The sequence below is a fragment of the Dermacentor albipictus genome, chromosome 1 (genome assembly GCF_038994185.2).
Source record: "Dermacentor albipictus isolate Rhodes 1998 colony chromosome 1, USDA_Dalb.pri_finalv2, whole genome shotgun sequence".
Classification (NCBI taxonomy): domain Eukaryota; kingdom Metazoa; phylum Arthropoda; class Arachnida; order Ixodida; family Ixodidae; genus Dermacentor; species Dermacentor albipictus.
The window spans coordinates 401519414-401534005 of NC_091821.1; the positions used below are offsets into that span (position 1 = coordinate 401519414).

The following is a 14592-nucleotide window of genomic DNA, read 5'->3' on the forward strand; positions in this document are numbered from 1 at the left end:
TTCGTCTTGCGGGCTCCATTTGGGAGTCATGCTAGACTGTCGAATGTATTTCTTGTTTAAAATGTAAATACTGTAAATAAACCTTGTACGCCTACTTCCTCCCAAGTTCCTCTCTACGACCTACAACCCCTTCAACTGGTGGCAGCGGCGAGATCATCCGACAAATCTTACAGCACCAAATAGACAGTTTCGGAGGCAGACACACAAGCTGAAAAACTGAGTGCCAACCCAGAATAAAAAGTGGAAAGATGCATGGTCTAATATAGCACCATGAAGTAGTCTATTCCATGCATACTCACTATAGCTTCGCTAACAATGTACCTGGTTTCCAGAAAAATATAACTTGTGCAACGTGCTTTCTGTCTGATGTTGTGTAAGTCAAGCAGCCTAAGCAACAAAATTACGAGTTTTTATAGCTGTGTATTAAATTTTAGTCTATATGAGCCTAACAAAGATGCATCGCCACGTAACTGCAACATCAAAACAAGACAGGTGCCAAAACTAGTGAACTTTACTGGCTTAAAATATATATGGGCATGAATGGTCAGAGGAACCAAGGGACCTGATTTTAAATGCATAAGCATTTCTATGACTACCCAACAAAGAAATCTGTTAGTCTGTTTCTCACGCAAGATTGATCACTATAAAGAAATCAATGTATAAGAAAAAAACGTTGGTGGTGAGTTTCCAATGTATGACCCGACACTCAGAAGCCAAGTGTCTTACCTACTGGGCTAAACACCCACACTTGCAGAAGGTGAGTAATATATCTGAACCATATGAATGTGTTGTAGCAGTGCTACAAAACAAATCTCAAAGAAGAACAGTTTCTATGAAAGCTTTGCTGAAAGATTTGGTGATGGTAGAATAAAAGCCATCTCTAGGACTACATATAGAGCCAACTTGGAGCATTGTAGACATTTGCAAAATTCTGATATTGTGAAAAATTAATGCCAAACAGGCCACATCTCTGATTTGGTTTGATGGTTGTGGGATGCGCCTTCCGTTTGGGTGCTCCTTCATTGACTGAAATACCACCAATCCCTGAGGGCTCATGGGCTTTGCATTGTGCAACACAGATGAAGCAGTCAATGACTTCATAAGGATGATAAGGAGTGATGAGGGGTTATATGAGTCTCCGCACAGCCAATAATGGTTCGACACAGATGGATAAGGTGCTAAAGAGCGATAAGGGCATAAAATGGTTGGAGCAATTCTGATAAGGTTAATAAGAGTGGGATAAAGTTCAATTAGGTTGATAAGGACGAATAAGGGTTGATAAGGCATTTGCTGTGACATGGTTACTAGTGCTAACAAAACTAATGTAAAAAAGGTTGGGACAGGACAGACAAAGCGACAGGACACTAACACTCTGTCCTGTCCCAACTTTTTTTCTGTTAGTCGTGTTAGCGCTAGTAACAATGTCACAGCAAATGCCTCAACACCAACTAGCCCAACTTTCTGTGTTGATAAGGCACGAATTGACTGCAATAAGATTGATACCTAACAACCCAATAAGGGTTGATAGCGATCAATAAGAATTTATACTGGGTAGATCAAGCTTGATAACAGTGATAATGAGACCGAGCTTTGTGGCACAATACTTACGCATACTTAGACAACTCCAGTGGAGTTTCTGCATAATTTTTTTTTAATAACCACATGAAGCTAAGGGAAGCATAGGAGAAATAAACTTCATAAAAAATTAAATGTATAGTTCCTAGGCAAAAGGGAAAAAGTGGAAAAGACAGCTTGCCACCAGTGGGAGCTGAGCCCACAACCTCTGCATGGTACATGTGACACTCTACCAATTGAGCTATATCAGTGAATGGGCCCCACCAACTTTCTAGACTAGAGTATGCCTATGTGTATGCTAAATTTAGCACTGGGAGTATTAGGTAGTGCCACTTATGGCCATGGCAGTAGATGCAGAACATTTATTTCAGCCACATGTGTTACTTAGTACAGTCGAATCTCGTTAACTCGAACAGGCTTAATTTGAACTTCCGGCTTATTTGAATTGATGCTGTGATCCTGTCAAAGTTTTGTATTCCAATGGGCAAAAATGCCTGGTAATTCGAACTCGCCAGCACTTGTGACAATTAATTCAAACATAGCATGCTCCGACAATGTTCTCATACTGTGACAAGAGACTGCGGGTGCACGCATGTATAATTAAGGAATTATGCCCCGTGACAATTTCTCCTTCCCACTCTTGGTATGCTTCACCGCAATACAGAGCGTATGCTTCATCATGTAACCCTGCTGTGAGGCGCAGCTGATTTTCGGGAACCAGCATTATGCATTACGCCATGCTTTCTGGGTTTCGAAGCCAATCGTGAAGATTACAAAGGCGGAGTCAGTGCCATTGCTGACAGTGGCGAATTCGTTCAAAGAAAAACACGGTACCGAACGACAAGAAGCTTAATATTAAACGTCAAATCAGCTAGGTCTAGTGTTGCCACAGTGGTGGCTACGGCTACCAGCGGATCTGCATGCAAGAGCGGCGGTTTGAGGTGGCGAGATAATCAAAATGTGGCTTTGATTAATGCCGTTTCGAACCTGCAGCCACGGAAAAAAGTCAGGAATATCGGATGGCGAAGGGTTCTCGCATCCGAAATTTCAGGCGTTCCTATATCTTGACTCTATGGGTTACGTGGTGGTGCCACGAAGCCGTCTGAATTATCGGGCATGTCCCAAAAATCAGCCGTCCAGAAAATCGTTCATTGACGGCACATTGGCAACTCCTCCAGTCGACGACACGGCGTCAAAGTTAATTCGTTACAGTCCCCCTCTGTTACTTGAAGCCAGCATTAGCGTGACTTTTGTTCCCTTTCAATAAAATTACAGCTAATTTTCCCTGATAGAAGCACACATTCCCGGATTTTTCCCTGAGTATCTCCAAACTATTCAAAATCCCTGAGAATTCCCTGTTTTCCCGTTCGGTACACACCCTGTATCACAGGGCACACTTGATACCAAAGTGCATTGAATCAAATAGAAGAGGAAGAAAGTATCTTCGGGTATTATTCCCAAACAACATGTTTATTAAAAATAATTTTAAAAAAATCTAAGGCAGTGTTTTGTAGAAGCAAGAGTAATACAAGAACGACATTATTGCTCCGTACAGAAAGACACCTAAACATATTCAAAATATACATCTTCAATACAAAGGATTTGTGTAATAATCTAGCAAATATAATCTTATATGTAAAAAATCTCTTGAGATATAAAAGAACAATAACTCTAGTAACTAGCCCTAGCGCGATGCCGAAGTCAACTACCGACGGTCTTTCCACATGAAACTCGACTCCTGGCACAGCTGCTGTCAAATCATACCGACTGAAGGCTGTTAACATCACGCAGATAAGAACTGTGACCTTTAGAACATTCAGGATTTCTTTGTATCCATGTACGGCAGCTTTGAAACGGTTTGGCAAAGAAAGCGAAACTCCGTAGTGAAATCTGACGAACCGAAGTTGTCTTCTGCATCAATGCTGCTTTCAAAGTCAAAAAGCTTGCATGCAGATGCATTGAAGTAAGTAGAAGTGTGACATTTCCATGCATGAGCGGCGCGCAGTGGCGACGCCATCTTGGAACCTAAGACGCCCATCGCACCGACCACGCCCCTTCTCCGGAGGCACTTTAAATATGCATGTGCTGCAGAAAAAGTGACATAAACAACCGTTGGACAAATAAAGTTTATCCCCATCCTATCCTATCCTGCAGAAAAAGAAAACCAAAAACCAAAACTGCCAATATAGTTTCTAAATAATCCATTAAATGGCGCTAGCTATCTGTGAGCACCCGGAAAGAGGCAAAATACAAATTTGTAACTGTCGATAGCAGGTTATCGATAAGAATAGGCACTAAGAGAAAAGTGTTAAAAAATAAAACTTAAAACAATTATTTCACCTGAATGACTCTTGTGATTATTTATTTCAATTTTACATACTGATACCGTTTAAGGAAACGAATTCATGTTAGTGATAGTGGCATGCATTTAGGGGACCTACAAAATGTATCACTCACTGCTCCATACTGTGTTCGCTTCACCACAAATGGGAGCCGATCGTCAAGTGGAAGGCAGACTATGTCAAACTCTCCCTGGTTGCAGAGATGCTGTGAGCAAGAAGGGAGAGCATAGATTAAACAGTATAGATACTGGCCAAATGTAGTAAAAATGTCTTGCTACACTTGCAGCAATAGTGACACATCATGAAAGAACAACAAGTTGGTTGAGCAAAATAGCAAAAGAGCAGACGTACACCTTTTGAAATCACACCTAATTTCATGTCAGAACCATTGTGAGAGCCATAATAACTGACACTACCATACAGCAATTTGATGCTCTGCTAGATGATGAACAGTTGCCAAAATGTTAGCCTCATGTTGATGGATTTGTGCAACCTTTACTACATGAAATTCTTTTTATCATTATATGATATGCAGAGCTTCATTCTTCTACTGCTGTAGCTGTTTATTCCTGTGTTTGTACAATACATTGCATTTAAAACTGACATGCTGTTTTGCTGAGATGCTTGCGTTGTTGTTTTGGTTATCCCTCATATTGTACCCATTTTAGTGTCTTCAACTCCTGAAATGGTCCTTAGGCTGGCAGTATATATATATAAAAAAAAGATAACCATAAACGTGCCAGTGGGAAACGTGCTCCTCATGGAGAGGTTCACAAAATTAGTACAGTTTTGCATTACTGCATTCCGATCGTCGCGATGAAGGAACAATACAGGTTCAAATCCTGATTTTAACTTGAGTGACCAAAGTTAAGCACTCCCCATATACGGGCTGATCCTGAAGATAGTACAATACCGGGCCGACCCGTGGCAGAAGTGAAGCAGGTGCTAAACACTCCCCATATGCGAATCGATCCGAAAGATAGTGCAATGCTGGGCCGACCCATGGCAGAAGTGAAGCAGGCATTAAGCACACCCCATACGTGGGCTGATCCCGAAGATAGTGCAATACCGGGCCGACCCGTGGTGGAGGTGCAGTTCACCATTAAGGGGTCCACATGCACAGCTTCGCTCGCCATCCTCCACCATCGCCATCCTTCTATCCCTCACTACTTTCACAAAGCCACCCCTCCTTTCGAACGATGAGGGTGCTCCTTTCATTGGTGCGCTTTCTCCAGGATCTCTCTGCCCTCTATTGTAGGTCTTTCATTGGCTGCTCACTCTGCTTTATCTGCTCAAGCTTGAATAAACAAAAGTACTCCTTCCTTAAGAGTGGCTGCATAATCGCTTTGAGATGGCTGCTTGCACAGAACCTTTAATTGCCCATTGGAGCAGCAGCTCCTCCAACTCCGAATGTGAGCCAAGCATGGATGATAAGCTGTCATCTGATGAGTCCGAGCCTGGCTCGCACTCTGACTCAAAAGCTTGGACTCGGGAGATGACAGCCTGTCATGCGCGGGCAGAGGAGGCAACTCTGACATCACATTCTTACCCTGACATCATGAAAAAGTACTGAATACGATGCTCTTCTCCAGTGTGCTGCATGTATTATTATTTTTGGATGATAGGAATGTGATGACCATACCAAGGAAGCATTTACCATTATCCGTGTCATTTTTTCCCCCGCTATATAGCCAAAAATAAACAACTGTGTTTATTTGGCAATATTATCCGAGAAAAAAATTTGGCGTGGGAGTGGGTCAGCTCCGAAAAAATCTAACTGTGAAAGGACTAACTTGTTCTAGGTGATTTCAGACAGGAAATCAATGGGATCACACACCCGAATGACACCACAAACCGATTCAACATAGAATGAACAGGGGTAGGAAGACAAACGGAAATTCACCGCTTTGACCTGTAGGGATGTGACGCAGGGTTAGTGCAAAGGTTATAAAGTTGCCCCTTAATGTTCACAAGCACCTCACCAAATTAATCCATTCATATACAACCATCAAAATCATATAGGGGCCCATCCATTAATAAATTTTAGAGCAGAGCTCTAATCAAGATTAACTTAAACATGTGTGAGGGCATTTAAAGTGTAAAATATAATTTTTATTATTCATTCTGATTTTCAGAAGTTTTCCTGATGGGCATGCTGGTAAACATGATGATTTAATAGAGAGCTTGTGCAGCCACAGTAGTCTGTTAGGATTCACGCGGCTAAAGTTTGAACAAGATATAACTGAAAGGTGCCTAAAACCCACCTGAAACATTTTTTCTTGGGTAACAGAGACCGCAATGATGTCATACTTCTTGGCAACAGGAGACTGAAACTGAACAGTGGCAGATATTTTGAAAGCAACTTCAAGAAAACACAAACATCCGGTGACAACCATTTGTTTTCAACAGAGATGGAATCCTCCTACTTAAAAAAATTGTTGCAGCATCTATCATCCTACATTATATAAGTTTGCTATCTTTTTGGATGATCTAGTGGATGAATAAGCTGACCGAGAAGTTATATACAGGGCTTTTTGGTAACCTGTACGAAGTGTTTAAGAAATTGAAACAAATTAAACCAGCTCAATTTTGTTCACTGCCCTCATGAGCTTAACATTTTTGTACTTTCTTCTTAATCATCCACACAGAGTGATAGAGAATGAAAAAACTTATTTTTAGGTGTCAACCTACATTAAAAAAATTGAAATGTGAATATGTACCAACTTCCCCAACCTTTGGTGCTTTAAAAAGTTGCATAGTATAGGGGGAGTATTGAGAAATATATATTCATGTTACTTCATCATGACATCTATCGTGCATTGAATTTTCTCGGATCTCACGTGATTTTATTGCTGTGGCAATAATGTTGTTACCAACAATGTTGTTACCCTCATGCTTCGAATGTACCATTTAATGCAGCATATGTGCATGAATGGGCCTTAGGCAATGGCAGTGTACATGTGAGCAGGGCTTTCTCAGATTCATTATCTGCCAAGCCAACCTCCTTGACCCGATACCTGTTTCTGTTCATGCATGTGAAAAACATTACCATTCCTGCAAAAATAGCCACAGGCCTCTTGCACTGTCTCACAGGGATGGATCTGTTCAAGACACCTGTATTGTGGTGCAATGGGATGCCTTAACTATTGTTTCTTGCCACTACAGATAACATGCTAAATAAAGCAATCTAGCAAGATAGTGACAGAAATCCCTGAAGAACTAAGAACTAAGAAAGACAAGGTGAATGGAGGGGAGTGTCTCTAACTGGATAAGGGAGAATAATAACATGTTTGATGTAACCAAGTTGTTAGCCTGTCCACATTCACTTTATCTCAGACTATGTGCCATAGTGTGCATGTAAGTTTTGACTAGTGTTCTGTTTTTGCAGTAAATGCACATTCACTGCATGTGGTGGGATTGTAAGAAGCGGGTGTGGCCATACTAAGCCTGACTTTAGCACATTTCTGACAAGACACTGCCATGTTATTTAAAGGGTCCCTGAAACAGTTTGGAAAAATTTTGTAGGCGCGTAGGGTACAGCCACATTAAAGCATTAGTGCCACAATTTAAGTCAAGTGTCTCATGTTAAGAGAGCTGTGGACAATTACAAGTTATCCTCCTCCATAGCCATGTGTCATGACGGGACACCATGTTGTCTACTTCCGGTTGTCTAGGAGAGCGTGCGTGAAGCCTCTTCAACCTCTCTGTCAGCCCCCTGGTAGTCGATCCCAAGCGAGAGCTATCGAAGCAGTATGCATTGAGAGCATTCTGTCACACCACCGAGCATGTCCGGTATTCCGGCAACCAGAGGCGAGCTGGGCTTTTCAACGGGTGAGTGGAGGCGTAAACTAAAGACTCTCAATACTACTATTGCTGCGATGAAGGAGCTTTAGCGTAGACTTACGTGAGCGGCCTGATTGTTCTGCACGGTCGAGTCATTTGGTGGCACAGAGCTTAACCAGCCGAACAAAGAGCTACTGCTGCTCTCACCAAGTGTAAAACATTTTAAACATTTAGAAAGACAACATGTTCACGATTATGCTCCTGCTAAAAATTTACACCCGAAGCAATGTAGAATACTCTTCGTCACTGCTACTGTGTTTGGCTGAGCTCTGTGCCACCAGGCAGCTGTACCATGCAGACTGTTCATGTTTGCGCCTCTGCTCATCCCATGAAACGGCACGGTGAAATGGCCAGGCCCAGTCCGCTTGTGCTAGCGTTTACCCGAATACCAGATGCGTGAAACACTATTGTGGTAGTAATCCTCCAGTGCAAAGTGAAGGCCGCAAACGCAGAAATCCTGGTTCCAATTGGATTACAACAGTCTGGTGCACTGCAGCCACTCCGCTGCTGCCTTGCAGAGGGACACAATGTCACAGCTTGACATATTGCCAGTCGCTACGTTTGCAGCCCACAACGTAACAAGGGTGAACCACAGTGCTCGCGAAAAAACAAAAGAAGGAGAGATCAAGACAAACACTAACCATGAAGCTCTTGTCAACATGGAGCACATTGTAACACAAGCAGACAACACTTGTCATGTGCCGGAAGTCATGAATGTAGTGATAAATTTTCCTTGTGCATTCTCTTTCAGTTACATTCTTTTTTATGGAAGCAAATTAACTAACAAGCATTACAAACAACATTTGTTTGCTGTAAAGCTAGAAAAATTATCGATGACACGCCCTGGACAGCCAATCAAGATAGCTCGCCCTACAGGTGTCATATGGTCACCTTGCGTCAACTGGTCAGGGGCGTCTAAAAACTCAGCCAAGTGGAGTGCTGCGATCGGTAGCGATGTACATTTTTAAAACCTTATAATAAATTACACACTTTATGTGGAGAACTTAGATACATCAATTCATGATCAGAACAACCTACTCTAACGACTTAGTACGCCTGTACAAAATCGTCAAAGTCCACACAAGGCCACTCTTTTGTTTTCACACAATGAGCAAATGAAGCGGTTCCCTTACTTTCACTCAGGTGGCCCGCTTGCTAATTATGAATATGAAAGTAATAACTGCACAGTCTAAATGCCAATACTATAGGAAAGTTGTATTCACAGGAAAAAAAAAAAGATGTTTCGTAAAATTGTGCATTTTGTTAAGCCAAGGTTTCTGTGCTTCACCATTAAAAATTACTTCGCAGGTTCTTAGAACAGTCCTAGTCAACTGCATCTAATCAGGACTCACTTATAGACAAATCCCAACAAAAAAAAACTTGACTGGTAAGTATGGTATCAAAAGTGCTGGTTTGTGTGGTTGAAGTTGCATGGGAAGCAGAGCTTTGGTAAGGCGTGCATGTAGTGCTAGCAGCTGTCATTAAATAGTACCATGCTTACATGCACAGTCTTTATTATTATGGCCTGCAAATGATCGGCCATCATTTTGTTGATTTACAATAGCGGGGTGAATTGCAAGGACAGCATAACCACAACAGTGTTTGTGATAACAACGGAGACAATGATGCGGCTGCCCAACACGAAGACAACATGCATTCCTTTGAGCATTGTCACGGCGCTTGTAAGTCACTTCCAGTTTGTCTTTTCTATTCTGAGTGATCGCTGATGCATTTGGTACCACACCCATGATTACACATTGAGCATGGCCATCACGGCTTCCATACTGACATGACAGTTGTTTCATGAGAGCATTTCTGTGTTTTACATGTATATAAATAAGGAAATCGGAGTTGGCCCGGAGCCAAAGCTTCCTCTTAAGCTTGGTAAATGGTACTGTAAATGGTACTCACAACCGCAGACATGGCATTTGATGTTGTAACTACACATAACAGTCCATAGCATCTGATCGCGGCTGTATCTTTCCCTATCAAGGTCTAAACTATGCTACACCAACAGGGAAATCGCAAGCACTTAGCATTTTCAAGTGGTCTCTATCTCAAACACTGACTGAGCCCAATGCTGCTTAACTTTGGTGAGCTGACAAGAGCACCATGACATGTCCAATGGCCACTCAACATGCATAAATCCCCAGGTTGCTCTTTTCACAATCCATCAGTTATTTCTAGTAGAGTTATAAAGCGTATCAGTGCTTTCTATGTCCGCTATGCATTAAATTACACAGGGAATGGCTCATTTGTAAACTGGAGACCTAATGGCTGCTGCTTATGTCTCAAAAGGGGGCAGCACATATGTTTCACACTTGCAGAAATTAGGCTCAAGATACTGTGTAGTGTGATACCTGCCATGGCAACACAAGACTCTTTTTCATCAATGCTAGCAAAGATGTCCAAGGGGCAACAATCACACACATTTGCTTGACACTTTTTATGATATTTTCGTATTGGCCAATAATATGCATGATTGTGTGCAGTTAAAGATGGGTTTGCCTAGGTGGGTTGAATTATAAATAATGCCAGTACATAACTTGAAGGCATATGCAGTAAAATGCTCAAGCTGCTGTCAAGGTTTTGTTATTTTCTTTTAATTTGTTTTTTAAAGGCTTCTTTCAGCAGCTGTAAATGCCGTGTTAGATTCAACAACTCTACCATACTTTACGATCTACAACAGCAGGAAACACTCACCAGCCTATGTGACTCGGAACTGTCTGTCAAATTAGCAGTTAGTCGTGTGAGAATTCTAAGCCTTCGATTTCGTGGTGTCAATGGCTGAAGATCTGGATGAGTCAATGAGTACTGTGGAGGTTCTGGGATCTGGCATGAAAATAAGAATATAAGTCAAAATACAAAGGGCTGAAACTGTGATGGGAGTGCTACACACGCCATGCAAGCTGTGCCTGGATTCGTCTTTAAAAGATGTCTCTAAAGGGTAATTGCAGAAACCGCGTAGCATAATGCAATAAATAAAAGCTATTTTTGAGTCTATCTGTGTCTGACCAAGACTGCAACAATAGTAGTTGTTGCAATAGTAGCTGTGACTCACCAATCTGCACTAATATGTGGACAGTTCTCGTTATCGTTCCTACTCCTACTGTAAAAATGTGAGCCCAATGATGACAGCAGAAAACGTCAGACAATTCCACAAGGGAACCAAACACAATGCCTTTCATATGCTCCTGGCTAGGAAACCCTTCACCGATGTCAGCGTAGGCACCTACTGTCAAAGTTTGGTAAATTAACCCGACCACGAGCACTCACCTACCAAACAGCTCATCATGTCGAATGCCTTTCAAACCTGGTAAATGCTCCTGGCCATACTGATAACAGGTCTCTGCTGCCCCAAATCAAGGCCTTCATTTGTGATGAGGTGGCCCTCACTGCTTCCCATTACCTGGAGCCTGCCCAACCTCTGTCCTCAACAATACAGCTGATCAGCTGTGACCAGGTTGGTAAGGTTTTTCCCTGTGGCCACGAGCAAGCTCTCATCATTGTACTATGTTGTACTATGTTTAATGTTTAAGTCTTTATGTAATCACCTTCTTCATCATTTCTGAAGATCTATTGAAGCTGTAGCACTTGAACTCTGTCTTATATTGGTGCCACACGATAAACTTCTGATTGTGATCAAGCCCAATCCGGATCAAATTTCCCAGTCGTGACTGGCTCCTTTGTGCAAGTTGCTTGAGGGAGCCAATTGCAGTCGTGAATTTCGATCTATATCGGGCTTGTTTGCAATCAAAAGTGGTCATGTGACATCAGTATCATCTGGTTGGCAAGGACATGTGGGTTATTTAATTCTGAAAATTTTGTGGCATTCCTTTAGGCCATAAAGAGTTAAAATTCTTGGCTTAATTCAATGTAAAAGGTATATGTCCAGGATAATGGAAAGTGTTTATTTTAATTTCTTTTAGCTTAACTCGTCGTGAAGATTACAGCTTCCTCCCATAAATGAATAGACAAGCAATACAGCCAACTTTACTTGCCTTGTTCTTAGAGCCAAGTTCACTAGCTCCTATGACAACGTTGAGAGCAACAACGTCATATCCGACTGAAAACAAAAAGAAAAGTGCAACTGTTAATATATGCTCAAGTAATACAGCGGTTATTCGGGCTGCGTTGTAAATACAGTATGTGACAATTTAGCCCAAAAGAATGTGCTACAGGAAATGAGCAACTGTGCTAACTAGCAGCAATATATGCACGTTCTGAAATCACACTACACATGTTTTGTACTATAGATGCATGCTGACAGCCAATTATTTGGGTGTTATTATTTAGACTGCAGAATATACAGCACACCTCACATCAAGCTTACCAGGCCTCAAGCCCTCACGTTCAGAATGCTTCAAACCAACACATAGCCCACACAGAACAAACTACATCACTACATGCCTGAGCAATACACAACATCATACTGCGAAAACTGCCTTAGCGCACTAGACGTACATCACTTGCTCTGGCCACGTGGTCAGACCCACGCAAACAAGAATCAAGACTCCGCCAGGCTACAAGAAGCATTACGCAGCACGTACCTGGCGGAGCAGCTCTGAGCCGTGAGGCGAGCCCATGATGCGGCCAGGGAGTTAAAACTCCCGGTCCCAACGTGGGAGTAGCCCGCTCTGGGGGGCCTTGAGCCCCGTAGCTCGCAGGACCTTTCAGTAAATTTATTCCAACCATCCATCCAATCCAGCCTTCCTATTCAACTGTGTTGGTTTTTTTTTCTTTTTCTGTGAGGTTATGCAGTGCAACTTGCTTAAGGTGAATACACTGCAGTCTTCAGGCATTACTTTGGCTTGTTGTTTAAAGCATCCAAAACTGATCTCAACAGAGTAAATCCAACTCACAAAGCAGTTTAGTCACTAAAAACTACGAAATCTCACAATTATTGATTGCTTCCCAAATATTAGCATAGGTAGTGTTACCCAAAACAAACGGCCTTAAGATGCTTTCATGATGCTATCTCTGGAATAATTTAAAATCAGGACGCCGTTTGCAGCTCTTGTTCCTCACTGTGGTTGGAGGTGAGCAAAATTTGATAACTATAAGCAATCATGAAACAATCAAGCTGCATGAAGTGAGATGAAGCGTACTTTTCTAGTTAGAGTGGCTGAAGATTCTTATTGTAGTGAATTACTATGAAGACGGCACCTTACGATATGTATGTTTACCCCACGTATCAACCCCATTGAGCATCACAGGGGCCTGTGTCCTAAGGCAAGCTTTCGTTCGAAATAACCAGTACAGTCCCGTCACTTAAAAATCATGCAAAAGCAGAAATTTCCCTTACAAAAGAAGAATGACATACTTACGCTGAAAAGCGGTCTTAATCTTTTTGATCACATTCGATTTGTCCAATTTCTCCGATTCTCGTTGAACAATTAAGTTCAAATCCATGCCGACAGTTTCTTGCCCTTGAGTTCCGCGGCTTGTGTATGCAGGGCACTGAAAAAGAGATTAATACCATAACAGGCCTGTTTGTCTGGAAAGCACGTTACAATACAAATCATCAGTTAAACGCGATTTAAATGTTGATACAACACGGCGACAAGATTGCCTACATCACAGTCGTAAAAAGTGTCCACGGGGTCGACACTTTCCTCGCCCTGGTATTTTCATTACACGTTCAGCGATCGAGGCCAAACACGACACTTTTCAGCAGCTAACCGCACTACAAGGTACAGTGAGTAGTGTTACAAGAACAACTACATTTTAACTTCTTCACGTCAGCAACAGCTTTTACACTGAACAACAAAAGGTGAAGATGATGTATACGTTGCTAAATGCAGGAAAATTGTGGCCTTAAGCGAAGTAAATTAAAAGGGAAACAGTAAATGTTACCTATAATGATACACTCCTCACGCCGAACATGTGTTCCGTGCGCGCCGTTTGTTGACAACAGTGTTACCAACGCAATAAACGTTTTGACCAAAAAACGCCTAACCTTAAGATTTTGGCAAGACTGCACAAAATTAGTATTGAGTAATATCTTGAGAATAAAGTTATTCTTTTACATTATAAATAAAATTTCATTGAAATGTCAACTTTCGAAGCAGTTTTATTTGACTTAGTTTCGGTTTTGTTTTTAAATATTGTGGCGTGCGTGCAAGTCTTTTACGGTTTTTGCATGCGAGGACTGTCTGTGCAGTTATCCACAAAAGTTTTTGAAGTGCGGTAGATGGCAAATAATACAGATTTCGCACTAAGCATCCAGCCTAAAGTTAAGACAGGCGTGCAATGTCCGTGCCACTAAGTCTTTCTCTATAGTACCACTTTCAAATGCGTATACGGCTTGCTTGCGCTTTGCTTGCACATAAACATTTTCGTAGTTTCCGCATTGTGAAATATTCTGTGAATACATCTGCGTTACGATCATGCTATTTTGACTACTTTGTGTGTAGATTTCAGGTCAAGCCACTGGTGCCGTTCACCAGATTTCCTTTTCTTCTGTTTCTTTCTTCCTTTCTTTCTTGCTTTCTTTCTTTTTCTTAATCGATTAATCGAGCCGGTCTTATTTTGTACCATTCATAGTGGGATCGACTTGAGTGTTCATTGGCTGCATATTCTGAGACCTCAAACATCTTGCTTTTGCATGCTAATAGAGGCCCCATGTGTCCAAACTCGATCGAGAGGAGAAAGAGGCACAAACAGGTTACATCTACTTCTACAATTCCGCATGAAATTTTCAATGGATAATTCGTTATTGAGTCCATGTCAATTTGAATTTAGACCCGGATGCTCGATATGGTGCGCGCATGTGAATTTAGGGGGATGCGTTAAGCTTTTTTCTCGACACATATGGTGGTATGTAGGTTTA

The 14592-nt window shown here is 41.8% G+C and overlaps 1 protein-coding gene across 2 annotated transcripts in view; it reads right to left on the reverse strand.

The window, feature by feature from the left end:
- Nucleotides 1-13688, reverse strand: part of Rpp30 (ribonuclease P protein subunit Rpp30) — a 34914-nt gene extending 21226 nt beyond the window's left edge. The window contains exons 1-6 of one of the 2 annotated variants that reach the window (XM_065433920.2): nucleotides 13617-13688; nucleotides 13088-13220; nucleotides 11762-11826; nucleotides 10464-10592; nucleotides 6182-6250; nucleotides 4033-4122 (exon numbers count right to left, since the gene is read on the reverse strand). In XM_065433920.2, the coding sequence (XP_065289992.1) occupies nucleotides 4033-4122; nucleotides 6182-6250; nucleotides 10464-10592; nucleotides 11762-11826; nucleotides 13088-13172 (438 nt within the window). In that variant the 5' untranslated portion in view covers nucleotides 13173-13220; nucleotides 13617-13688. Of the gene's footprint in view, nucleotides 1-4032; nucleotides 4123-6181; nucleotides 6251-10463; nucleotides 10593-11761; nucleotides 11827-13087; nucleotides 13221-13336; nucleotides 13478-13616 lie in introns of those variants that run through there. The other variant, XM_065433922.2, reaches the window with a different exon arrangement.
- Nucleotides 13689-14592: the final 904 nt, after the last annotated feature.